Below are 26,217 nucleotides of genomic sequence, written 5' to 3' on the forward strand. Positions count from 1 at the left end.
GAACTTCTGATCCTCCCTGCTCTATCTCCTGAGTGTTGGGACTACATGTATGCACGCACCACTACCCCTGGCTTATGTGGTGTTGAGGACTAAACGCCGGGCTTCCTGTTAGGCAAATACTCTAAATGGCATCATTCCCACTTTCATGTTGGACAGCAGCTACACAGTGGGTCGGAGCTGTTTTCTCCGGACAGCTCCACTTAGACGCCTCTAGGACCCGGGAAGCACAGGTCGTGGAAATTACAAACTTTAATGGGGGCAGGTGCGCCGCCCTCCAGCATTAAGGGGGCCGGCCGTGGCTGGCCAGGGGGACTGTCCGTTCGGACTGGGGGCGGAGCCTGCGGGAACTAAGCACCGGTTCCAAGAAAAAGGCGGAGCCACAGGAGCTGTGGGTCGGGAGAGAGGGCAGGGCCTGACGGCGTTGCTCGGCGGGCGGGGGCGGGACCACGCGAGCGGCCCCCGGGGGCGGGACGGGGTCACGTGTGTACACAGCCCCCGCGGCGTGCGCGCCGTGAGCTCCGCGGCCTCCTGCAAGCCCAGCTGCCCGCCCGCGGCCGGTGCGCGGGCCGCCGCCCAGCGAGCGGTGAGTGGGGCCCGGGGCGGGGAGCCCCTAGTGCTCCGTCCCGGGCGGGAGGAGACCGCGCCAGGCTGCGCTGGGTGGGCGCCAGGGACAGGGAGTGTGGTCCTGAACCCGCGGAGGGCGGTGGGTTTGCTGCCCGAGGAGGCGGACGGGCTCTCCTAGGACGCTACGGTTACCATCTTCGTCCCTTCTGCTGGTTAAGAGCGTCAGGACACTTGGAACCCGTGCGTAGAGATAGCGGAACTTGCGCCATCGGCCCTGGACATTCACCGGGCAGGGGAGGCAATACCAACAACTAGAACCCCAAGTGAAGGGATACAGCTTCTTCGATCCTCAGGCTTGCTGACTAGGACTAACTTAGTACCCGCTGTCCAGAACAGCACCTGCCAATTTAGCGCGCCCCAGTCTGTGATTATGTTCTTGCGAGCTGCATTCCTATTCTCGTCCAGATCCGGCAACCTGACATCTATGTCCACCTCCATGTATCAGAGGCACTGATAACCTGGGGTTAAGCTAGCTTTAAAGAACTATAAATTAATCCTATTGAAACGCCTCTGGACGTGTCCTGAGGCCACTCCACCCCTAGGGGACCAGGCACTATCTCTGTGAGTGCAAGGAGACACTAATAATAATTACACCAAGGGTACGGTCACATTATCCTTAACCTGCCATGTAGGTCTTTGAAGAACAACCACAAGGTCCAGATTTCCAAACTAGAACCTCTGGTCGCTCCCAGGGTACAGTGTATCAGAATAGACTCAGTGTCCCCGTGACTCTTGAATGGGATCATGAAGAAAGTTGAGACACATCCACCTAAACCTAATGTGAGGATACATGGGGATTTAGGTCAGGATGTGTAGTTGGGAGGGGATGCCTGTGTGGCTCACAGGCTGGAGGAGACGCTTGTAGCTCCCTAGGCATTCTCTCCTTACTTACCCCACAATGTCCTAGCGTAATTCCCTCCTTTAATGACCCAAACATACTGAGACATGAAGCCAAGCCTCTGGGGGAGTGAGATCTGTGCTCACAAGTGAGGCTTCTGTTTTCCTTAACCTGCCCTAGTTACTTGCTCCTGCCTGCAGCCTCTTAGCTTCCCTGCGGCTCGAGCTGTCCTGACCCAGCAGCTGGACAGTTCAACCTACAAGTCTGGCTGGCCAGCACTGGGTCACATGTGTCTCTGAGCTCTCAAAGGCCCCGGCCCAGAACTCCAAGCACCACAGAGGCTTCAAAAAGCAGAGAGGACTCGGTTTGCAGAGAGACTCGGTTAGTAGAGAGACGTGGTTTACAGAGAGACATGGCCCCAATGTCCACCCTGGGGGCCCTTTCATACAGGAGTTTCCCCATTTGAATTAGTAGCACAGTAAAGCCAGCAGAGGATTGTTGTGATGGGAGCAAATGTGACAAGATGAGTAAAAATAACCACCAGAGCCACGATAAGATCTGTGGCTTTGAGCACTTCCCTGCAGGTGAAGCCACACCCAGGTTTTTTTAAAAGCTGAGGTTATCAGGAGCCCAGATGGGGGTGCACGCCTACCCGGTGACTGAAATGGAGACTATCTGTTCTGAGTTTGCTCCTTGTTCTGAGGACGCCTCTATTTATCTATTTTTGTTGTTGTAGTTGTTGCTTATTTCCCACTACCTCCTCCCGGTGTTGTGTCTGTAGTTGAGGCTACAGGCCTCAAACTGTGTTAGTCAGGGAAAGAAATCCAAGTTAACTAGTAAACTGTGAGCAGAAGAATAAGTTCTCTCTTCCTCCAGGGAACAAAGCAGCCCAGGGTCCCATCTAGGCAACCTGCCTGCTCTGAGGCAGAAAGTAATTTGGTCTCAGCCTCTCTATCCCCCACCCAGCTCTCCTGCAGCGAGAGAGACAGGGCGCTGTTTTTATGTTGTATCTAAGCAAGCTGCCTGGCCCAAGCTTGCTCCTCTGCACAGAGATAGGCTGCTCTGCTCAATGGACCTGAAGCAGACCGCCTGGCCGCACTCCTTCCTCTGCAGTGTGAACTGGGGATAGCAAGAGGCTCTGAGAATCCAAACCACTCATGTACGTCATTCAGCTTTCTTATCACAGGCCAGGAAGGCAGGGGCGGTTACAGGAATCAGCCTGCGCAATCTACGTGCGCAAAAAGCCTGCCACAGCCTCTGCCTTCCCGAGCTGTGAGGTCCTACGGCTGAGTGTTGCTTGCCAAGGCTTCTGATCATCACTACAAAGGGAAATAAACATCTAGAAGTCATTTTTGAAGCACTTAATTTTAAAACATGCAGCCAAAGTTTAGTCTCCTGGTGCACAGCAAGCAGGCCCCCTTATAGCAATCCAGCAGGCCTAGAGCAGCAGATGGCCCTCTGTGACTGTTTGCATATTAATCCGAATGTCGAAGGAGTCAGGGCATGACTGCAGTCCGGTACCAGGGGCACCATGTCCAGTTTCTGCTGTCTTTTCATTTACATATCTCCAGCCAGGCACTGGGGGAGAGCATGGGAGCCTCCCCATCTGCAGAGGCTCCACAAAATAAGATGGGAGATGGTGTCATCCAGTGCCTAGCTGAGGGCCCGAGGTCAGAGAGGTGCAGAGAGGTGTTCCCAAAGGTCTACCAGACCAACAGGGAGCAAGGACCTAGGTAGGCCAGGACTTGTAATGAAAGCCAGAGGTGTTTTTTTTTTTTTCCTCCTCACCTCTTTTTTTGTTTGTTTGTTTTTGAGACAGGGTTTCTCTGTGTAGCCCTGGCTGTCCTGGAACTCACTCTGTAGACCAGGCTGGCCTCGAACTCAGAAATCTGCCTGCCTCTGCCTCCCAAGTGCTGGGGTTAAAGGCGTGCGCCACCACTGCCCGGCCCTCCCTCTCTTTTTAATGGTATTAGGTATGGAATGCGGGACCTCATTGAGCATGGAAGGCAAGTGGCTTACTGTGGAGACGCCCTCAGCCCCTCAGTGGGGGATTCTAGGCAGATGCTCTCCTGCTAAGCCACGTCCTCCGCCCTCTGTTTACTTTGAGGCAGGGTCTCTTCCAAGTTGCCCAGGCTGGTCTTGTATTATTACTCTGCAGCCCAGGCTGAGTTTGAACTTGAACTCTTCCTGCCCCAGTAGTAGGTAGGATAACTAGCTTGTGCCCCTAAACAACAGAGGATGGAATTCCTGATTAACAGACAAGAAATGAAATACGGAGTGTTGTGTGAGTCTGCTCCAGCCATGTAGGAACAGGAGGGTCTGGGTCTACCAGCATTGTCTGGGGGCTGTTCCCTCCAGGCTACTTCTGGCCACCCAGTCTATGTGGCCGTGTTTTTGCTAGAGAAATCCACTAGCAGAGTTGATTTAAATATGGCATACAATTTTAAAAAGTCAGCGTCTCATCCTTGCTCATCTCTAAATGCTTCGACAGCCCAGTCTGAGAATGGACTCTTGTCCTTGACAGTTGTGACCAGGAGCAGGGAGCCCCATGAGGGGTCCAAGTGGCACAGGGCTGCAAGAATTTTAAGTTATGAGCGGACCCCCCCCCCACAGCTACTTCCCTTCCCAATTCCACATTCCTTGGAAGGCAGTGAGTGCAGGGCAGTGGAGCCGATTGTTTCCCCTGTAGTTTAATACTAGAGAAACACCAGGGCGCTCACTAGATCATCCTCACGCCCCAAGCCAGAGCCTCTGCCGCCTGATGGCCATGGTTCCCAGAGTGAATTCTAGAAGGTCTTGACATTTGCCCTTGTGGCCTCACTGCACCCCTCCCCTTGACGGCTCACATGCAGAGAGTCTCCTGGGCCCATGTGCTCTCATGCCCATCCTCCCTCATTCTCCTCTTCCCATGTGTCAGTTGACACAGAGTCTGAGCGAAAGGTCACAGACCAGCTTCTGCTGCTCTGATGACAGCTAGGGGAAAAGACTAGAGCTCTGTGCCCAGTGCTTCCGGGCTTAGCAAACACTCTTGGTGTCTTACCCCGGACACACATGCTTGGGGGAGTTTCCTAGTCTACATCTGGGGAAACTGAGGGGCAGGATGGCAGTGATCTGTCTATTCAGGCAGAAGGGCCAGTAGGCAAGCCTCAGCCCCTGTGCTTGTCTGTCACAGGCACGGGGGTTGAGCTTTCTAAGAGCTCGGAGCCCAGGCTCACATTTCAACTCTCCTTCCTGCGTGCAGCGTATGGTGGGGCCACAGGTGTCATCAGTACCTGTAGGTAAGGATGCTATTTAGGGCTTGGCATAGTGGCTTATGCCTGTAATCCCAGCTTGCAGGAGGCTGAGGCAGGGGGATCATGAATTCAAGGCATGCCTGGCCTTCAGACTAAAACCCTGTTTAAAACAGTAACAACAGCTGGTGAGATGGCTCAGTGGGTAAGAGCACCCGACTGCTCTTCCGAAGGTCTGGAGTTCAAATCCCAGCAACCACATGGTGGCTCACAACCATCTGTAACGAGATCTGGCACCCTCTTCTGGAGTGTCTGAAGACAGCTACAGTGTACTTTTACATAGAATAAAAAAAAAAAAAATACCAAAGAAGTTTAAAAAAAAAAAAAAACAGTAACAACAACAAAAGAACCCTCTATTGCACACTAGCACAGCCGTGCCTGGGACATCCTAGGTTCCCTGTGGGGACAGCGCCCGCTGCTTACCTGTCCCCATCCCAGTCTATCTTTCAGGCCCAGTGGCCACTCCCAACTTGACCCTTGCCATGGTTGAGGAAAAGAGCACCCACACTGTTGGTTCTCTGATGCTCAAGACCCCAGTCCTCTGGCCTGTAGCATGGGAACCTGCTGGTCACCTCACAGGGTATTGTTCCCCTCAGGCCTGCCTGAACCTAGTGCTGAGTGGGACCTGTTGCTTGGCAGCATAGTGACACAGAGTGCTCTGGGCAGAGGCGTTGAGATTGTCCTAGCGTGAGCCAGATATAATGGACACACTTGGAATCCCAGTACCTGGGCAGCTGTAGCAGGAGACTCACAGCCCGAGGCCGGCCTGGGCTACCTAGTCTCCACAGAACCCAAGACCCCAAAGTTATGTCCTCAGGTCCTAGCGCGAGATGGGAAACTCCTGCCCTGGACGGCTACTTCTTAGGAACGCCGAGCCATCTGAGTATCGTTCTGTTCTTGCCGAGGACCCTGTCTCGCAGGCCTCGGTGGTCTGGGAGCCAGGCGAGGCTTACTTTCTTCAGTCCTCCTGGATGGCCCAGAACGATGGGGTATGTGCATGGGTTGAATCTTCCCTTTTGCTAAGGGGGCCAATGATGCATCCTTGCCTTCTACCTTGGAGGGCACTGAGCATGAAGGAGACCCACAGCCAAGTCCTCAGAATGCCAAGGGTGGTGTCTGAGGGAGAGAGAACTACCACTATGTGCCCACCAGCCTGCTCAGCCCCAGGTACTAATTAGGCCTCACCCCACCAGGATGGAGGCGGTGCTCATTACCCGGCCTTTCAGTCAGGCTTGGAAGGGTGATGAACAGGTTGGCTGAGGTCATCCCAGAGTCAGAAAGGCAGCTTGGGCAGGAAACAGGAATGCGGAGCCCCAAGTTCTTCCCTGGTGGCTATTCTGAGCTGCCACCCTGGCTGGGGTGAGGGACTGTCTTTGTACCCGCTGTCATTCCCTCCAGTCTTCTATCGACACCTCGCTCAGGCCCCACGGCAAGGCTCAGTGCCATCTAGACTTGTCACATGCAAGGAGAGCCTCCTTGTCTTGATCTCGGTCCTTCATGACACCTGTGCCCTGCCCCTCCCTTTGTTGCTTTGTGGGATGGAGGAGAGACTGAGAAGCCACCAGCTGAGGGGTTCAGCTGAGTGAGGACTATCTCTGCTCTCACACAAAGCCACAGTTGTCCCCCTGCTCCCGTGAGACTGGCCTCCTCGACCTTTCCTTGGTCTTCTGCTGCCTTGACATGCTGGAACCTGAAGAGCCTTCTCCTGAGGTTGTGTGTGTGTGTGTGTGTGTGTGTGTGTGTGTGAGAGAGAGAGAGAGAGAGAGAGAGAGAGAGAGAGAGAGAGAGAACCCACATCTTCCATATCCCCTTCCATAGTTCTCTGTTCATTTTCGAAGCTGGAGCTCAGCGATCAATCATCTATGGGCTGATGGGGGCTGGTCGGCAAGCTCTGGGGATCTGCCTGTCTCTGCCTCCCCAGTGCTACGGTTACCGACACACACAGTCTCCTCCAGTTTCTACAAATGCTGGATCAGGTGCTCATGTTTGCACAGCCAGCGCTTTACCAACTGATCTACCCCACCCCCTTACCCTTTTATGATTGTAATTAACAAAAGTAAGTGTGAAAGAGGGCAAGCAGATTACTATGTCATTAATGAATTCATTAACGTTTGTTAACTGCAGTCTTCTTGGGTAGCCTAAGGCCTGTGTGGTCCTGGCTCCTTGGTCCTCTTAGCTGAGGTTCCCCACGCTTGGGTGAGGGGGTGCCCAGGATGAGGGACATGATGACCTACTACGACTTCAGGGCTCTGTCCCAGCAAAGTTGGGATTGAATTTGGGGCTGGTGTTGGCCAGATCCTGAGTGGGTAGCACCTCCCATGACGATTGTGGGTAGGGAAGGAGAGTGCGGGCTGCCAGTCTCCTCTAGGGAGACAGACACATGTCGAGTTGGTGGAGCCTGAAACTAGCAGGACAGCTAGAGGAGGCTGGGCCTTCCGAGAGAGGTCAGAAGAAATGAAGAGCCCCACTGATGGTGTGGGGGCCACTCAGAGCTGGCGGTACTTAGCAAGATTGGGCTATGGTTGGGAAGAGCCTCTAGCTGCCAAGTGAAGACTGGCAGCGAGCAGGAAGAGTGACAGGGCACTGAACAGGAGACAGTCAGGGGCTGTGTTGGCTTCAGAGGTGTGACTTGGTGCTGTGTGCTGTGCGAACCAAAGGAGACCTGGGTAGGTAGGAATTGTGGGGGAGGGCTTTAGGGATGGGAACAGCCAGAAGGAGGAATGGAAGAAAGCCATGATAAGGGTAGAGTCTGGTGGGACCAGGAGGAACGTGTGTGTGTGTGTGTGTGTGTGTGTGTGTGTGTGTGTTGGATGGCCAAAAGGTGGGGGTCGGGTGGGGGTCAAGTGGGGTGTTCCTAGCAACACAGAGCACACTTAAGCTTTGGCTGGGCCAGTGGGCAGCACTTAGTAGAGGGAGTGTTTTCTCCCTGGTCTGCTGAAGGGGCTGGCAGCAGTTGGCAGGGCCCCAGAAGTTGGGTCATGAATGAACACTGCAGTCTCTCAGGCAGAATGTGACATGTGCTGGGGGCAGTCTCAGTGCTGGGCTCCCACCTCTGCTATCTCCATGTTGCTGCATAGAGTGGCACCCCCTAGAACCTCCCCCATCACTGGCATCCCCTGGCAGGCGCAAAGCATAGCTCTGTGGAGACCACCAGACGATTTCTCCCCAGCCTCCCCCACTGGTTTATGGTCCAGTTTCTCAGGAAGGAAATTACCAGATGGCCTGGCTAACTGGAAAGACAGCCTAGCCCAGGTCAGAGGGTGGAAACCAAATCATTGTTCACTGGCTACAGGAAGTCCATCTTCTCCAACTGCAAGGGGAACAGGAAGGAAGATGCAGGGAGACAGGAACCTGGGAAGCCTGTGAGTACAGCCACACCCACATGCTATGGGGGCCAGCCTCCTCAGTTCCCTTCTGTGGGTAGGGAGAGCAGTTGGCTGAGACCACTGGACTCGCTGGGATAGTACTGTTAGGTGCCCACAGCCTCAACAGGGGGAACCCACTGGAGGGTGCCCCAAGTGGAACTGACTGGATTGAGGGTCCCCAAGGCCAGAGTTCTACAGCCAAGCACAGAGACTTGCTATGGTTCTGGGGCCTTGCTTGCTGCTCCCAGCTGTCATTAGGCTATCCCCAGCTGTTCCTCCCCAAGCCGCAGCCCACACCTTAAGGTGGCCACAGGGACATTCCCAGGGCAGAGAAGCTGGGACGGATGCTCTAGTGACAGTGTCAGACCTACGCCTCTGACGTGGTTGGTGCAGCCTACCCAGCCGCTCTGCTCTTGGGCTCTCCCTGCTGTGCCTGCTGGGAGGGGCATCTCCAGGAGCAACATCATAGCAAGCCTTGAAGAATATCACTTCTACAAGATAAATGACAGCAAGTATGATTCTGCCTTTTTAATTTTTTTCATCTGAAATACAAGTTCTGATGAGTAGGAAAATTTTGAACAGCAGCTACCCGCTAGCTGCTAGACAAAGCTTATCAGGTGTTCCACACTCACAAGCTGGCGAGACGCACCTCTGAGGTACATGCAGCCTGGATAAACAGCACAGCGCAGCTCTCAGACCCAGGCCATTGCAGGCAGCACATGAACATGGAGGGAATTCTACCCAGACAGACACTACGCTGTTCCACATGACGCTTTCCCTAAAGCCCAGCTGCTCGCCCAGTGTGGGCCCTGAGCCCTATCTCCTGCCCCACTTCTCACTGCAGGCCATTAGCAGTCCGGGCAGCTGCTGTGCCCACCAGGCTGCATGGGGGTCACGGAGGGCAAGCAGTCCTGCCAGGTCACAGCACTGTTGCCAAGTAGTAGCTCTCCCCTGCTCTTGTGGCCCCGGACGGGTCACATGCACGCACATCTGGAAATGCACGTGTGGGAGGCTTTGGACCCCCTGCCCCAGCTCTGGTGTTTTCAATTCTAAGCCAGCTCTGTGCTCTGTGCCACCACTGTGCCTTCAAAGAGCCTTGTGTGTCCCTGGGCCTGCAGTGAAAGCAGCCAGCATCTCTATGGCGGAGTCTCAGAGAGGTCCAACTATTTTGTCCTTAGTTCTACAGACAAATGTCTGTTCAGTTCACTTCCTCAAGGGAAAATGGAACTCAGGACTGAACTAAACTGCTCCGGGTCCCAGGACCTGAGCTGCCTGTACCTAACCTGCAGGCCCTCCCTGCCCAGGGGCTGGATGCTCTTCAGGGCAGATACAGAACACTCCTCCACCCACCCACCCCCGCCCCAGCACAGTGCAGAGGATGTGAGCACACTTGATCTGGAGGGCAGGCTGTCCAAGTGCCGCCTCTCCTCCCGAAACCAGCTGTAAACACAGATAGGGAGGGGCCTCCGTGCCTGCCAAGGGAGGCAGCAACTTTGTGAGTAATTGACTCAGGCAAACAAGTGTGGCAGGAGTTGTGTGTGGTGCTCACGAGCATCGCTGGCTGGGGCTCCTGAGACACAGGCCCTGGCCCGGCATGCTGCCTGCTGCTGGCCTCTGGAGCCCACAGCACAGAGGAAGGAGGGACTTGTAATAAAGGTAGGAGCCTGATGGCTGTCACTCACTGCTACTGGCTTAGTGGGGCAGAGGATGAGGAGGCTAGAACTGGTGACCTGCCACCAATGTGAGTCACATAGACATGAGCGAGAGGAACAGAGCAGGATCCTTGGACAGAGCGAGTTCTTGGACAGATCTATTCAATATATATATATCTACAATGCAAGGTCTGGAGGGCATAGTCCCTGTCATATAGACTTGCCATAAAGCCTGAGTCTATAATGCCAACCAAGGCCAGGTCAGCAGCAATGGAGGTTTCGGGGGTGGGGTGGGGCTAGTGACCAGGAGAGGACAGAACACTCAACTAATAGCCCACAGAATACCCGCTGTGCTGGCTGGTTTTGTGTCAACTTGACACAGCTGGAGTTATCACAGAGAAAGGAGCTTCAGCTGAGGAAATGCCTCCATGAGATCCACCTGTAAGGCATTTTCTCACTTAGGGATCAAGCGGGAAGGGTACCACCTTATGGGTGATGCCATCCCTGGGCTGGTAGTCTTGGGTTCTATAAGAGAGCAGGCTGAGCAAGCCAGGGGAGGCAAGCCAGTAAGTAACATCCCTCCATGGCCTCTGCATCAGCTCCTGATTCCTGACCTGCTTGAGTTCCAGTCCTGACTTCCTTTAGTGATGAACAGCAGTATGGAAATGTAAACTGTATAAACCCTCTCCTCCCCAACTTGCTTCTTGGTCATGATGTTTGTGCAGGAATAGAAACCCTGACTAAGACAACCTACCCTTCCCTGAGGACTGTGACACCGTGGTCTGATGGGTAAGGCTCCAATAACGTGTGCCACCAGTAGCCACCAAACCCAGGGGTCACATATCCTTTATCTCGGGCCTTCTGTGCTAAGTGCTAGGGGAGGTGCCACAGAACAGACGGGAAGAGAAGAGCGGTCCCAGGGGAGGTGACCAGAAATGATAGACACCACAGAGAGACACACTTCAGGAGTTGATGCACACTGACCCTCCAAGGGCCAGTTTCTAGCCCCCCATGAAGCAGGCAGGGGATTGTCTGGTGGAGGATATAGCAAGCACTTGTCCTTGAAGGAGGTCAGGGCCACTTAGTACTAGGCAGGGCCCCACTCCTTGCCTTGCCCTAGCTGCTGGGAGAACAGGCGAGGACTGCAGGGTCTTTACTCAGTGGCCTCCCATGCCAGCATCTGAATGCATTCCAGCATCACCTGCTGAGCGGACCCCTGTGTGCCTGACCTAGGGAGGAGGACAGGCTGATGTACAGAAACACAGGATGTAACTGGCACCAGATCGGGGGCTGCCTCTGGAAGAGGCTGTGGAGCAGGACTCCCTTTCCCCCAGACCTCACTGCCAGTGTGCGTCTGTGCTGGCAGAAGGACCCTTCACTCACTGCTGTGACCCATAGCCCAGTACACTCCTGCAGTCGGCTGTGGAGAGCAAGTGGGGGCAGTCCTTAGTCCCAGCGGGACCCAAGGCAGCAGGACCAGTGCCAACACCATCAGCCTGGCTTCCTCACTTTGTCCCTGCACTCTGGGAAACAGAAATGTTCGCTTCCAGTGTGTCTGCTCGGGGTGCTGTTTCTCTTTTGACTTTGTGCCTGGAGGTCTAGTTGGGCCAAGGTATAGTTTGAATGTAAAGTTCCCCACTAAAGAACTGGGTGTCCCTGAAAAACAGGTGAAGAGGAATTCTCTATAGACCCACTTGCCAAACTCGCATTCACTTAACATCAAGACTGACTGGACAGACTGCAACATGGGCTCTGTGCTGCCCCGTGGGTCAGTGACCATGGGGGAGGAAAGGAATGCCCGGGCTCACCCAGGCCTCCCACGTCTCCCAGCATTGCTGGATCTAGGTGCCCAGCAACCTAGCAAGCTTCAAGATAACTACAGAGGGCCTGCCCATCTGGGGGAAATTATGTGGGCACAATGCAGCCAGCATCCATGTTTAGTCCCAGGCCTTGTCAGCAGGCCTTGTCAGCCTGGGAGGTGCCTGTGCCTCCTGCCTCCACACACCTCCTGGGCAGCTCTTCAGGCCCCGCTCTCAGGATACAGTGCAGGGGGCTACAGGTGTGCAACACCCAGGCAGGTGTGTCTCCACATTACCAGATGACAGGCTATACTTAGGTCCTCTACACAAGAAAGAGGGGGCAAGGAGGCAGCCTTGCACTGCCAAGTGGTTTGAGGTTCTGTGGGTTCTGTCCCCAAAGAGTCCCCTAACCCGTGCCAAAAGGTAGCAGCAGCTCTGCTCCTGGTGCAGTAGTGGCACAAGAAGGCACACAAAAGCCTCTCTGGTGGGTCACCTGGGATTTTGGTTTCCTTCATAAACAGTCCAGGAGTCTCACCAAGGCTATGAATGGCTCTAGCAGCCTGGCCTGGACACACACACAAGCTGGCAGATGCAGGCATAGGAGAGTGGTGACTAACTCTGTCCCTTCTCTCTCAACAGCTGCGAAGCTGGGGTGAGCTGCCATGTGGAGCTGTGGCCCACTCAACAGCACAGTGTGGGCTGAGGAGCCACTGTGCCGGAACCTGCGCCTGGGGCTGTGGGTCCTCTCGCTGCTCTACCTGGGGGCAGGGGTCCCTGTGAGCTTAGGCTATAATGCTCTTCTAGTGCTGGCCAACCTGGCCAGCAAGAACACCATGACCATGCCTGACGTGTACTTCGTGAACATGGCCGTGGCAGGGCTGGTGCTCACGGCACTGGCACCTGCGTACCTGCTGGGCCCTGCCCACTCCAGGTGGGCCCTGTGGAGCCTCAGCAGTGAGGCCCATGTGACACTACTCATCCTGTTCAACGTGGCTTCCCTGGTGACCATGTACTCCACTGCACTGCTGAGCCTTGACTACTACATCGAGCGTGCCCTGCCACGCACCTACATGGCCAGTGTGTATAACACCCGGCACGTGTGTGGCTTCGTCTGGGGAGGGGCGGTGCTCACCAGCTTCTCCTCCCTGCTCTTCTACATCTGCAGTCACGTGTCTTCTAGAATCGCTGAGTGTGCCCGGATGCAGAACACGGAGGCAGCCGATGCTATCCTTGTGCTCATCGGCTACGTGGTGCCAGGTCTGGCTGTGTTGTATGCCCTGGCACTCATCTCGAGGATCGGGAAGGAAGACACGCCCCTGGACCAGGACACCAGCAGGCTGGACCCCTCGGTGCACAGGCTGCTGGTGGCCACCGTGTGCACTCAGTTTGGCCTCTGGACACCTTACTACTTGAGCCTGGGGCACACGGTGCTGACGTCACGGGGGAGGACCGTAGAGGGGCATTATCTGGGCATCCTACAGGTTGCCAAGGACCTGGCCAAGTTCTTGGCCTTCTCAAGCAGTTCTGTGACACCGCTGCTCTACCGTTACATCAACAAAGCCTTCCCCGGCAAACTCCGGCGGCTGATGAAGAAGATGCACTGTGGGCGCCGCCACTGCTCCCCCGACCCCTCGGGGATACAGCAGGTGATGGCACAGGCGTAGCTAACCCTTCCTGGGCTGACGTCCTGGAGAGGGCCTGACCACGAGGAACGCTAAAACTCAACTGGACACATAGCACTTTGTTCCCCAGGCACATGGCGCTTCCAGCCCAGGAGACATGCTGAAGCCAGAGATGCACAGCAGGGCATTTCTCTTGACATTTTCTGTTTTCCCCTAAAAGGCCAACCTTGGTCTTATGCTGCATGGTGGAAAGCAGAGGTGCCCTGTGTGAACAGGCTGCTTCTGACTAACCTTCCCACCTTCTCCCTCAAGGTGTGTGCCTTTCTCCCAGGGACATCTTCAAGGTCCATGTCCTCAAAAGCAGGCTGACCTTCGACCTCCCTGGTATTTGGGCTTTCTAAATGAAGCGATGAAATCTAAAGCCAGTATTTATACTTCATATTGACATGATACTTGATTCTCCCATTATGATTGTTTTAAAAATAGAAGTGTTAGAAAGATACCTAGTATTAAGAAGAAGGCCCTTCAGGGGGACGTGGCTGTCGCTGATACCAATGTTACAGCTTGAGGACAGGACAGTGTGCCTGTCAAGCCTGCAGCAGCTACACAGCCATTGCTGACAGTGACAGCTATGGAGCACAGGCCCTCTCCTCTACTGAGAGAGGATCTTTCCAGTGCTTCAACATATGCATATACATAAATGGAAGAAAAAGAAGTGTGTTCTCTTAGTGCCAAAGGCCTTCCAGAGATCTGGATGTGGTAGAGGGCTAGCCAGGCATAGAAGGAAAAGGCAGGATGGTATGAGACCACGGCTCCAAGATGACCAGGGACTGGCATCAGGGAAAGGGCCCTGCTTGGCCAGTTTCACACAGCTGTGGGTGGCACATGAGGAGGCTCACCTCCCACAGGTGCCTGGATCCAGGCCTCACCCACGTGCTTCTGGGGTCTTTTACCATCCTCATGTTTGGTAATTATCTACTCTAATGTGGGCATGAAAAGAATTCCCACCACCCGAATTCTCTCGACTACATGGCAAGCCCACAAGTCCCTGCCCCCAGTTCTAAAGATCTCCATGTGACCATCTCACCCCTGTCTCTACAGAAGGCGGGTGTGTGACCCATATTCCATGGTCTTCCTGCATGGCTCCATGGTTGGTCCTAGCTGTCTGGGAACTGCTGCTCTGAGTCAGTAACTTTAGTGTTATCTATTCTATGCAAACTCCATCTCCTCGGGCGGTGACAGCGCCAGTTAATCTGCCTTAAGGAGAATTAGGGAGAAACATGAGGCCGCAGCCCTAGCTGTGACCTACTGGGCATGCTCTGTGGGTCTCAGTTCATGAATAAACCAAAGGGCTGGGTTAGACAGGCCTCTTCAGAGTTACTTAGGGCTGTAGAATTTTGTTTTGAGGACTTTAAATTGGCAAACCTGACTTTCCCGCCCCAGGTGCACAGCTGAGTGAAGGCTCTGAGACGCTAATGGCTTCCAGGCTTCCCATCCTGATAGCCACACTGAACACCTTAACGCTTGCTGAGGAAACAAGAACCCTCACCATGAAGGTTCTATCTAGACCTGGCCTGCAGGCCACGGTAATTCTCCTATGAGAGCAAGCCCAGGGACCAAGGTCACATCAAACAGAAGGCAACCTACGCTCTGGGGGTCAGAGAGGAAACAGGCTTCAGGTGGGCAGGGCTATTTGTGATGTTGGCATCCCAGTGTAACAGTCTTTGCCCTGGGGACCATTTTATACCACTTACTCCAGGCAGAGGTCCAGAGAGGGGCAGACCCCCAGGTCCAAGTGAGGTTGTATGCCCTAGAACCCTCCATCCCAGTCAGCCCCAAGCATGGTGGAGAGAGACCCAAATCATGTTCCTTTGTTGCACTTTTTCGGTCGCATTAGGTACAAACTGGCGAGGTTCTAGGGGACCCTTGAGGGGTTGGAAGCCAGGACCAGGAATGTGTGACTGCCATCAATTGTATAGCCAATCACTGCATACCTAGGTCTTCCTGGTGGAGCCATACATGGCCAGGGTAGTGGCCATCTGCAGTGCTGACCCCTTCGCTGTAGAGACCCCTGGAGCAATGCACTCTCCCACCTGGGGCCCCATTTCCACCACCTGCCTCCTTCTTGCCCCAGCTTTCCATCACAACCTCCCAAGCTCAGCAGTCACTGGTGCTCAGACATCTGCTGTCCCTGATGCTGTGCTAAGTTCATCACGTGTCCCCAGTGTCTGCTTCCCAATTCTGCCCTGCACCTTGTACCTCCCAAAGTAGGAAAGAACCTAAACCACACAAAGAAGAGGTTACTGCAACTGCAATGGTGTGTGTGTGTGTGTGTGCGCGCACACGCGTGCCCATGTCTATGTACATGTGTGTATGCCCATGTCTATGTACATGTGTGTGTGTGTCACTCAGTGATGCTTTCTTACATGAGTTAAGACTCCAGGCAAGACACACATTTCCCCAAGGCTTCTTAACTTAGCTGTGGACACTTCTTGATGGTTTTAATTTACAATGAATGCTCTTATTTTCATTAACTAGTAAGAAAGCTTGCTATGTGTCATTATTCAGGATTCCAGAAGGTGACCTTTTTTCTTGGGTTTCCTTCTCAATGCCACATGACACGACATAGGAAACCAGGCCCATTGCTCACTGGGGCAGATATACTCAGGAACCAACAGACACCTGTTCTGTCAGAGAAAGCATTCGGCAAAGGTCAGACCAGAGAGAACGTCTGACGTTCATCTGTGTGTCTGGTTCTTGGGTTTAAGCCCGTGGGAAGATGTGGGTGTTCTGACTCCTTTCCTATAGGATCCACCCCAGACGCTGGATCCATTTGCCAAAATTCTGTGAATGTGAAAAAGAGACTACTGATGAGATCCACACTTCTGAAGACTATTAAATTATTTAACACTCATCACCCTGTTTCCCTTTATGGTTTTTTTTTTTTTAAATGGTGTTGGGGAGGGGCAGGGTTCGAACACCAGCACCTACTACTAAGCAACAGTCAGGTTAATGTCTTATTGCCTACACTGTGTGCTTCTAGGATACACGATTTGTATGAGGAACCAGCAAGCAAAGTCCCTTAAAACTGGTTGTTTCTTGGCTGCATATGCAGCTCAGTGGTAGAGCGCTTCCCTGGCACACATGAAGCCCCAGGCTTGGTCCAGCACCCACCTGACCCTGGTGTGGTGATGGATGCTTATGAACCTATCATCTGGGAGGTGAGGAAAGCAAGAACATCCTTGGCGACAGAGTTTGAATCTGAGCCCAGATGCACAGACCTTGTTTCAAGTCAAATCTTCAGGGCTGCGAAGGTGGCTAAGGGATTAAGACCACTGGCTATAAACCAAGTATGATGGAGCACACCTATAATCCCAGCACTTAAGGGCAGGGGCAGGTGGATGGATCTCTCTGAGTTTGAGACCATCTTAGTCAACAGTGAGTTCCAGGACAGTTGGGTCTATACAGAAACTTTGCCCCCCCCCAAAAAAAAAACCCAACAACACAGGCTGTTCTCCCTGAGGACATGGGTTCAATCCCTTATACCCACAAGGCGGCTCACAGCCATCTACAGCTCCAGTTCCAGGGGATCTAACACCCTCTCCTGGCCTCCATGGGTACCACATACACATAAATAGTAACACAAATCTTTCTTTAAAAGGTTGTTTCCACTCATACTATAAATCTCAGCATTTTTTTTTTTTTTGTCTACTCTGTAGTTTGTCTACAGAATTACATTAAGCCGATAAACCAAGACTTGTTCCATGTCACATGCCCCGTGGCTGCAGGCCTTATGGGTGATAAAGGGAATTTGGAGTTGTCACTCAGCTAGCCATGGATTAGCAATGGAAAGGCTACACCCGTGTACCATCCTACTTTCCCCCAAAATGTCACCCAGGTTTAGGGACAGGCTGAGGGTCTCCTCACAACCTAGCAGCTCCCCAGAGACTCCTGGCACATGCGGGAGGGTCCATCCCAGCAGCAGCAGACCCCACTTTATACACAGTGCTGGGCCATAGGGAACCAGTGAGAACCTGGGCATGGGGCTGGAGAGCGGTTAAGAGCATTGACTGCTCTTCAGAAGGTCCTGAGTTCAAATCCCAGCAACCACATAGTGGCTCACAACCATCCATAATGAAATCTGATGCCCTCTTCTGAGGTTTCTGAAGATAGCTACAGTGTACTTACAGATAATAAATAAACCTTAAACAATAGAAAGAAAGATCCTGGCCGCGATGCTGAAGCCTGGAGCATGCTGTGAGCATGCCTGGTTTTGCGGAATGCAAGCGTGGATGAATGTACAGTCAGGGGTGTGCTTTTCCTGGTATTCTTATGGTGCAGTCAGCTTTGGCAACACCAACATCTGAGGTCAGGGGAATCCAAACCCAGTGGATCCGACTTATCTTGAGGCACTGCCACTTTGGAGGACCTCCACGGTCCTCTCTGTGTTTGGCATGGCAGGGTAGTGCAAGAACTGGACTCCTCCCACAGCCGAGTTTCCTGGTCTTCCTACACTGTTAGATGCACAACTGGCAGGGTCCCTGAAAGACACACCAAAACCTTCAGCAAGTGAGATATCCCTGCTGCCACAAGGCCAGGGCACACAGCCTCCAGTGCTGCCTGCCTAGCATGCCCCGCAGTTGGCTAGGGACAGGACCAGAGGTGTCCAGGGAGCTTTCTAAGGTGGGCACTTGAACAGAGCTTACCCTAAGTCATCACATGCACTTCAGGCCTAAACTTAGTCAGTTTTCTGGGGTGTATGTTAGGTCCAACCCTAATGTGAGATATAGCATAGCTAGGTCTCCAGGCTCCTTTTTAGATGAGGGTTGGATGAGCCAGGCTCTGCCTCACAGTGAGGAAGCCAGAGTGTCCCTGACCCATGTGTCAGCTCACAGCTAGGAAAAGGGAGGGTTTAAAACCTATCATTGCTGCAAAGGCACACTCACCACCACTCCCTGCTTCCCCCACTCTCCTATTACTAGGCCTCCCTCCGTGTGTGTGTGTGTGTGTGTGTGTGTGTGTGAGTGTGTGAGTGTGTGAGTGATATGCACTGTGTGCATGCATAAGTAGTCACCCTGGACACCCAACAGCCTGCCTTCCTAGGCCAGTAAAGGAGACACTCTCTCTGGGGCCCTGAGGAACTTTCTAGAATGATGGAAGCAGTCTCTCAATGGGCCACTGGTCATGTGGCTGCATGCACCTGTCAGAACTCATCAGCCAGGAAGCTGGAGGTCTATCAACTGGGTCATGTATGGACTGGCCCTCAGTGTCTCCTGAGGAGGGGACAAGGATGGCCAGCCCCACGCCATTTCCATCATGGATGACAGAGCCTGGGAGACACATACAGAATGCTGTAAAGAGACAAGTGCTGTCGTTTTCAAGCTAGGAACACAAGAGCCTGTCTTAGGACTTGCCTGGGTTTATGTTTCAGAGCTCCACCCAGTGGCCATTGCTGGACTTGCCGTCGGTGACTTCAAACCTCCACAGGCAGCACAAGCCAGAGACAGGTGGCCAGGAGCCAGGAGAGGGCAAGTCAGGCAATCACTATCAGCTTGCCAAGCCCAGGGCCCTCCCACAACAGAGAGCGTGGGCCCCTGCTAAGTTCCCGAGCATCCACTGATGTCCACCACCTCCCTAACAGGATAATTTACATGGAGAAATACTCGATTTCTAGAGCTTCTGGGCATGAAGTTGGGCTCCGACACAACTTATTCTATGACCTTTAGCAAATGTGGGTCTGGGGGTGAGTCTGTCTTTGCCACATCACAGCTAAGCTGAGGGGCAGTATGACTCTCGGTGGGATGGAGGCTCTGGCCCTGGCCATTCCTTCCCTCTGGCAGCCTTCTTGCCCAGAAGTCTTTCCAAGTCACAATCTGCTGCAGCCCTGGAGGCAGCCCCTTCGCACCTTAGCCAGCAGGGCAAAGAGCCCACATGACCCAGTGTTAAGGCAGGGCTGGTCTGTGTGCACACCCACAGATGGACTGCTAAATACCATGTGGTCAGACCGGCTGTGGCAGACACTGCAGTGGATGTGGGGGACACGGACAAGGCCCTATCTACTGCAGGGGGCTTATGAGACTGAGGACATAGGCTCCCCTCTGCAGGCTCAATGGCTCCTGCTGCTTCTGCTTCTGCTGCTTCTCCTCCTCCACTCCCTCCTCCTCCTTCTTCTAAGATTTATTTAATTATTATATGTAAGTACACTGTAGCTGTCTTCAGACACCCCAGAGCAGGGCATCAGATCTCATTATGGATGGTTGTGAGTCACCATGTGGCTGCTGGGATTTGAACTCAGGACCTTCAGAAGAACAATCAGTGCTCTTAACCGCTGAGCCATCTCTCCAGCCCTCCAATGGCTTCTTAGGAGGAGTCTGCCTTGTGAACCTGGCACTATGTTAGGTGTCCCTCAGTTCTCCTTCACTGTGCCTTCAGGAAAGCCCAACAGTCTTGGCTCTACTAAGTGAGCCTAGATTATTTAGCTATGTGCTCTCAAGTCCTGAGTATGAGGTGTAGGCAGCTGGGAGAATGGGGATCTTCTCAGGTCTCATGGACCCCTGATGCACTCTTGCTCAGCCACACATACAGGTTCAGGTCTGAAAGCCCTGTAGATAGTAACAGGATCCAGGCTCTCTGTGACCACAGGAAACTCTGCCTTGATTAGTGCCAAGCCCAATGTGATGATTTCTATCAATGTGGTAGGGCTTAGAATGACCTATGACACAAACTTCACACGTCAGTCAAAAAATGTTCCAGACTGGGTTAACTGAAGCAGGACCCTCCCCGAATGTGGGCAACTCCAACCCCCAGGCTGGCATTGCAAATCATAAAGAGGAGAAAGCAAAGCAAACAATGTCCACTTCTCTCTGCCTCCTGCCACGAAGAATGTCTCCTCTCAAGCCGAGCCCCAAATCAGGCCTTCCCCCCCTAAGGTGCTTCCCGTTAGAGGACAGGACACAGCAGTAGCCGATACAGTCAACACAGCACAGATCTCTGCACAGACACAGCTCAGGATCCTGCGTGCCAAGGCCTCAGCATGCTTCGGCTCACATCACGGCTTCACCCTGAGATTCCTCGTAGCTGACTCTACACGGTTAGTGCAGCCAAGTGTTAGATAGAGTCTCTCGGCCCACAGCCAGGAAGGGAGGTAGATGGCTGAAGCATGGTATAGAACCCTCAAGGCCTTTCAGTAAAAGGAGGCAGCGGCAAAGGGTGGTATCCTTGTCAGGGTTACTATTGTGACGTGTTAGGTGCGATGAAACACCATGACCAAAGCAAGCTGGGAAGAAAGGGTCTGCTTGGCTCACACTTCCACAGCGCTCACTGTCCATCACTGAAGGAAGTCAGCACAAGAACGCAAATGGGGCAGCCACCTGGAGCTGATGCAGAGGCCATGGAGGGGTGCTGTTTACTGTCTTGCTCCCCACGCCTTGCTCAGCCTGCTTAATATAAAATCCACAACCATCTCCCAATCTCCCACAGTGGCCTGGGCCCTCTCCAGCCAGTCACTAATTAAGGAAATGCTACCCAGGCTTGCTTACAGCCCAGTCTTACGGAGGCATTTTCTCAACCGGTGTCCACTTCTGTCTTTAGTGTGTATCAAACTGACATAAAATCAGCTAGCACAGGTGGGATGACAAGATAGGCCTGGGTCTGAGAGCCTGGCCCACAGCTCCAAGCTAAACAAAACAAATGGCTGTTGGTAAAGCACTTGCCTTGCAAACACAAGGCTCTGAACCCAGGTTGCAGAACAGACGTAAGAGCATCAGGTGTGGTAGAGAGCGCTTGTCTGCCCAATGATGGGGCTGCTGAGAGAGTACGCTCCCGGAGCGCACTGACCAACCAGCCTGGCCTAATTGGTGAGGTCAAGGCCAATGAAAGACCCTGCCAGGCTCAAAGGAAGTGGTTGGAGCTTGTAAAGATGACACCTGAAGTTGACTGTGGCCTCCATGCACACGTGCATCACTGCCATCCCCCGTTTAAAATAATCCAAAAGCCTGGACAGGGCTTCCTGGAGAACTCAGAGTTCCACAGGGAAGCTGCACGCCCTCGGCAGACTATACCATCCTGTGAGAGGAAGCCAGGCAGAGCAGGAGGACCAACGGGCATGTTGGCAGCACGAGAGAAGACTGAAGAAACCACATTAAAACCATTGCATTAAAACCCCAAATCAGGGGCTGGAGAGATGGCTCAGCAGAAGTGCACTGACTGTTCTCCCAAAGGTCGTGAGTTCAAATCCCAGCAACCACGTGATGGCTCACAACCATCCGTAATGAGATCTGATGCCCTCTTCTAGGGTGTCTGAAAACAGCTACAGTGTACTTACATATAATAAATAACCTTAAAAAAACAAAACAAAACAAAACACCCAAATCAGCCATGCATCAACAGAGATGTGTACCAATCAGATGTCCAGGGAGGAAGGGCACTGCAGATAGTCCTCTGAGAGGCTGAGGCAGGAGGATGGGAAGGAAGTTCCAGGCCCAGCTTGGGATACCTGGCCTCAAAATAAATAAATAAAATTCAAATTGTGTGGTGGTGGTGCATGCCTTTAATCTCAGCACTTCGGAGGCAAAGGCAGGTGGATCTGTGAGTTCGAGGCCAGCCTGATCTACAGAGCAAGTTCCAGGACAGCCAGGGCTACACAGAAACCGCTTTTCAAAACAAAAACAAAAACAAAAACAAAACAAAAAGTTCAAAACCAAATAAACAAAAAGTTACCGGGATGTGGCTCAGTTGGCAGAGGGCCTGCCTGTCGTTCTAACCCTGGATGGCATAAACCAGGTGTGGGGGTGCATACCTATAACCCCAGCACTGGGCAGTAGAGACAGGATTGGGAGCTGAAGGTTATAGAGAGCCAGATGCCATCCTCAAATCTGTTCCAAAATTCCAAGGAAGGGTCTGCAGCTGTCACTACACAGTCAGCCAGGCAATCAGTTAGTATTTTATCGGGGACACATCACAATGTGGGCAGTACTCCCCTGAGGATCCTTTGCAGGTTCAGTCTACAGCACCTGGTAGGAAAGCCACAGTAGCCTAGAACAGATCCCAGGTCCAACCTGCACAGACCCATTGACTACTCCAGGTAGACAGTTCACAGAATAGCTTGTACCCCTAAATGTACGTGCTTGGACAAAAACAGCTTGGTAGGCAGTGTGCCTATAATAGTGCCACTATAAATGAGGAAAGATGCCAGATGGAGAGCTAAGATACCAGATAGATGGGGAGGAGGTGAGACAGAGAGAAGCCAAGCACAGCACAATGAGGACAGATGTCCCACAACAGAAAAGGACCAGGTAGAAAGTCCTATGCCGTCCAGCATTAGCCAAAACCGGATCCATGTTGGCCTTTCAATCCTTGGTCCCTGGCATCCTTCTCCTGATTTTCTGTAGCCCTCATCATGGAAAAGGTTTCATACAGGTCATTCTGTGAACCTGTCCTCCTGACCCCTGGGCTGCCACACGGAAGACCAAAGTCATTAGTTCTCACCTTAGCTGGCATGACACTGTATGGCAAGATGACCCTCCACCCCCTAGACCACATACTGAGTTCCTTCCATAGGCCCGCAGATGCCAATGCCCCCAAACCACCACCTTTCCAAACTGCAGGGTCACAGAGAGAGGCAAAAGGGTCTCTCAGAGCTGCTTTCTAAGAGACATGTGGTGGCCACCATTCCTCTGCAGACTTTCAGGAGAAGTGCTGGCTGTGTTCTGGAGACCCCCACAAAGCAGCTCAGACACGTGGGATCACTGCCCATCTCTGTATACCCAGTGCAGCAGGTTCAGGGCTCAGAGGGGCTGGGGTGAGCTACCAACCAGCTAGAAAATTTGACAATGTTCCTACTTGAGTCTGGTGAGGGTGCCTAGCCGTATACATGTGCCCTACCTAACCAAACTCTATGTTTAAAACAGAATTATAAACATGACCCTCAGATAAAGCTGTGCTTAAAATGTAAAGCTGTGGCAGCGTCGAGGGAATCAGAAAAGTCACCACTGTTGACGCAATATGAAAAGACACTGAGGAGCCCCATCTGAGGAGCGGAATCATAAGGCGCGTGGCATTGCTGTGTGTTACAACTTCCATCATCATCTCCATGCTGAAGGATGTCTGCAGGACAGACGCACGGCTGTGCTCTTCTGCTTGCTTCCATCACCTGGCTATGTGAACAGTCTGCTCTGCGTCTTTGTGGGAAGGAGGGCCATCCTGTGGGCCTCCCTCCTCCCCACCCCCAGTTCCCAGCGCACTTGGGAGGATGGAAGGATCAGCAGCTGTGCAGACAGAAAAACCTGGGGACACCCTGCTGCCCAGACCATCTGTGGCCTGTGGCCAGGTGATCACAGCCCACGTGACATCAAGTATATCCTTGCTGGGTGTGGTGGCACAACCCCTTGGATTCCAGCACTCAGGAAGCAGAGACAAACTCACTCTGTGAGTCTGAGGCCAGCCTGGTCTACATGGTGAGCTCCAGGTCAGGCAGGGCTACACAGAGAAACCCTGTCTCAAAAACAAAAAAACCAACTAAACAAAAACCAAGGTGCATCCTTAAGAGGGGACAGGGAGGAAGGCAGCCACCACACTCACCACAGGTTCAGCTGGAGAAATGATTAATGGGGGTGGGGGGAGCCATGGTGGGGGCAGCCAAAGTCTCCCAGCTGGTGAGGAACCACACTATGGCAGGGGGAAAGAGGGAGGAAGGAAGCCATACCTAACCACTGTCCCTTCCTTCCCTATGCAAAATGTGTATGCCCCCCTCCTTCCCACCCAGCATAGACTTTGCCCTTGGTGTTGGGGGCTCCTGTGGGGCAGGACTATGGGCTGTGCAGGTCCTGAGCACAGTTGCACAAGCACACAGTCTGAGGGCCACGTCTTCCTGAATCCCACAGCAGCATGTGCACGCAGCCCGGAGGCCACATCATCTTGAATGCTTGCAGCAGCATGAGCATGCAGTCTGGGGCCATGTCTTCCTCAATTCTGAATTCCCACGGCAGCATGTGCACGCAATGCAGGGGCCACATGCTTCTGAATGCTTACAGCAGCGTGAGCATGCAGCCCAGGGACACGGCTCCCTGGATTCTATTACCAGGTCAGAGCAAAGGTTCCGGCCAGCACTTTGGGTTCGACAGCACATGTCCAAGCAATCACAAGCTTAGGCTTAAGCTTTAGGTCACAAACTGAAGAAGGCCTGTGACATCAAGGAAGTGGTCTCTGGGCTGGAATGGTCTGGGAGGTGGTTAGTTTATGGCTGGGGCCCTGCAACGCCCATGAGAATTAATTTACCCAGCACCATCCAGGAGAGCCACCACACCCACGAGTCAACCTGAGCTCGGGGGCTATCGTTGCTCACTTCCCAGGACACTAAGGCCTGGAGATGGGGTGTCTAACTCCAAAGCTCACACAACAGTGAATGTGGAGAGAGGAGCCACAGTTCTGTCTAGGCACAAACAAGAGCCAGGGGTGTCCCACGCACTGGCTCAGCCTAAGGACCAGCATGGGTCAGGGGAAGCATTAGGACCCAAGGACATGCGGGGCCACACCAAGGTGTAGAGGCTTGGGCTACGCATCTGTGCACTGACTGCAGCCTGCTCTGCAGTCCCTCTGAGGTTGCAGTGTCTGAGCTATTGAGGCTGGGGCAGGCTGGGGCTCAAGCTGAACTGCAGAGCCTCTAGTTCCACGGCCTGTCCCCAGAGCTCCTCCCTTTGGGCCTAGAGGTGCCACTAGGTACCTCTCTGTGATCCAGAAGAAGACTGTTAACATGAGGTTGTCCCTTCACCAGGGGACAGGGTGTGTGACACACAGAGGGCACAGTGGCGGGCCTCAGAGAAGTCTATACTTCCCTTACCAACAGATAAACGGAATTTGAAACAAAGAGGGTTGTCAGCCCCAGGGTCCCCACCCTACGTCTGTGCCTGCCTGTCCAGTCCCCAGGAGAAGGTCTAGGCACTCACTATGGGACAAAGCCCAAGTGAGGCAAAGGAGGCTAGCCGGTGAGCCCACAGGCCATATCCTGTCATGGAAGCCTGATACCCATGGGGCCATTCTCAGGAGTGACACTATAGGGTTTTACAGAACTGTCAAAGGCCATTAGGAAGGTCATAGCCAGTGGCCACCCTGAGAATTGTCATCAAATAAGGAAGTACCAGAGGTGGCCCCACTGGCCTTAGAGTCCATGAGCTGAATGCTACCACACTGACCTCATGGCCAGGAAGGAGGCACACAGGGACACATAGGAAGCTGGCCCGGAGTTGTGGGTTGACAGGCGCTCATCACACACCAGATGGGAAGGGGAAAAGAGGGGCCACTGAGACGAGACCTGAGACATTAGTGCCTCCTCAGACTTCTCTCACACTAGATTCTTCCTCTCCGGGGCAGCATCTGGCATTCAGGGCTGAAAATTCACTCAGGAGTCCAGGTCCCCAATTAATGGCTTTCTAACACCATTCCCCCCCCCCCACACACACACTCCTCAAGTCAGACAGCAGTAGGCCACACAGAAACTACCCAGAGGCCCCGGGCACAGCGCTGGGATGGCTCTCCTACAGCACTCAGGAAGCTGAAGGAACCGCCTGAGACCAGTACCACAGGGCAGCTTGGGGCTGATACCGCATGACCAGCCTGCAACACTGCAGAAGTAGGCATACCCGGGGGCGGGTGGGAGTGCAGGTAAAGCCCACTGCACTTTGAGATCTTTAAAGTATTCCCAAGACCATTTACCTTCATCTGGCTGGGGCTCTCTCTTCAGAACTCATCTCAGCCAGCATCGTGGCATCCTGAGCAAGGCCCAGAGAGACGACACAAGCAGATGTGCCTTCTGGCATCATGTCTAGGCACAGCCCCATCCCATGCAACTCCGAGATGCAGCTCCAGCCATTGGTGCAAGGATAGTAAGGGGTGCCAGGTGTCACCTGCCATCCAGATTGGAGTGTCCACTGTCCTGAGTCACCCTGTGCCAGGGACAGAGGGACAAGACCCTCATCCATGTGGCAAGGTTCCATGCACTGGTTTGTACTCGCTGGGAGGACTTTTTCCTGCT

At 53.4% G+C, this 26,217-nt stretch overlaps 2 protein-coding genes across 4 annotated transcripts in view; one reads left to right on the forward strand and one right to left on the reverse strand.

Moving 5' to 3' along the window:
- Nucleotides 1-26,217, reverse strand: part of C5H7orf50 (chromosome 5 C7orf50 homolog) — a 102,124-nt gene that overhangs the window by 21,947 nt on the left and 53,960 nt on the right. The window lies entirely within an intron of this gene.
- Gpr146 (G protein-coupled receptor 146) lies at nucleotides 421-16,107 on the forward strand. Of its 3 annotated transcripts, none has more exons than XM_021161849.2 (2): nucleotides 421-583; nucleotides 12,208-16,107. In XM_021161849.2, exon 2 carries the CDS (start codon nucleotides 12,231-12,233, stop codon nucleotides 13,230-13,232), a length of 1,002 nt encoding a protein of 333 aa, XP_021017508.1. In that variant the 5' UTR covers nucleotides 421-583; nucleotides 12,208-12,230; the 3' UTR covers nucleotides 13,233-16,107. The 3 variants fall into 3 exon arrangements, with proteins under 3 accessions (XP_021017508.1, XP_021017510.1, XP_021017509.1); XM_021161851.2 differs by lacking the exon at nucleotides 421-583 and adding an exon at nucleotides 7,673-9,773; XM_021161850.2 differs by lacking the exon at nucleotides 421-583 and adding an exon at nucleotides 10,539-10,558.

Source organism: Mus caroli, chromosome 5 (genome assembly GCF_900094665.2).
Source record: "Mus caroli chromosome 5, CAROLI_EIJ_v1.1, whole genome shotgun sequence".
Taxonomy (NCBI): Eukaryota; Metazoa; Chordata; class Mammalia; order Rodentia; family Muridae; genus Mus; species Mus caroli.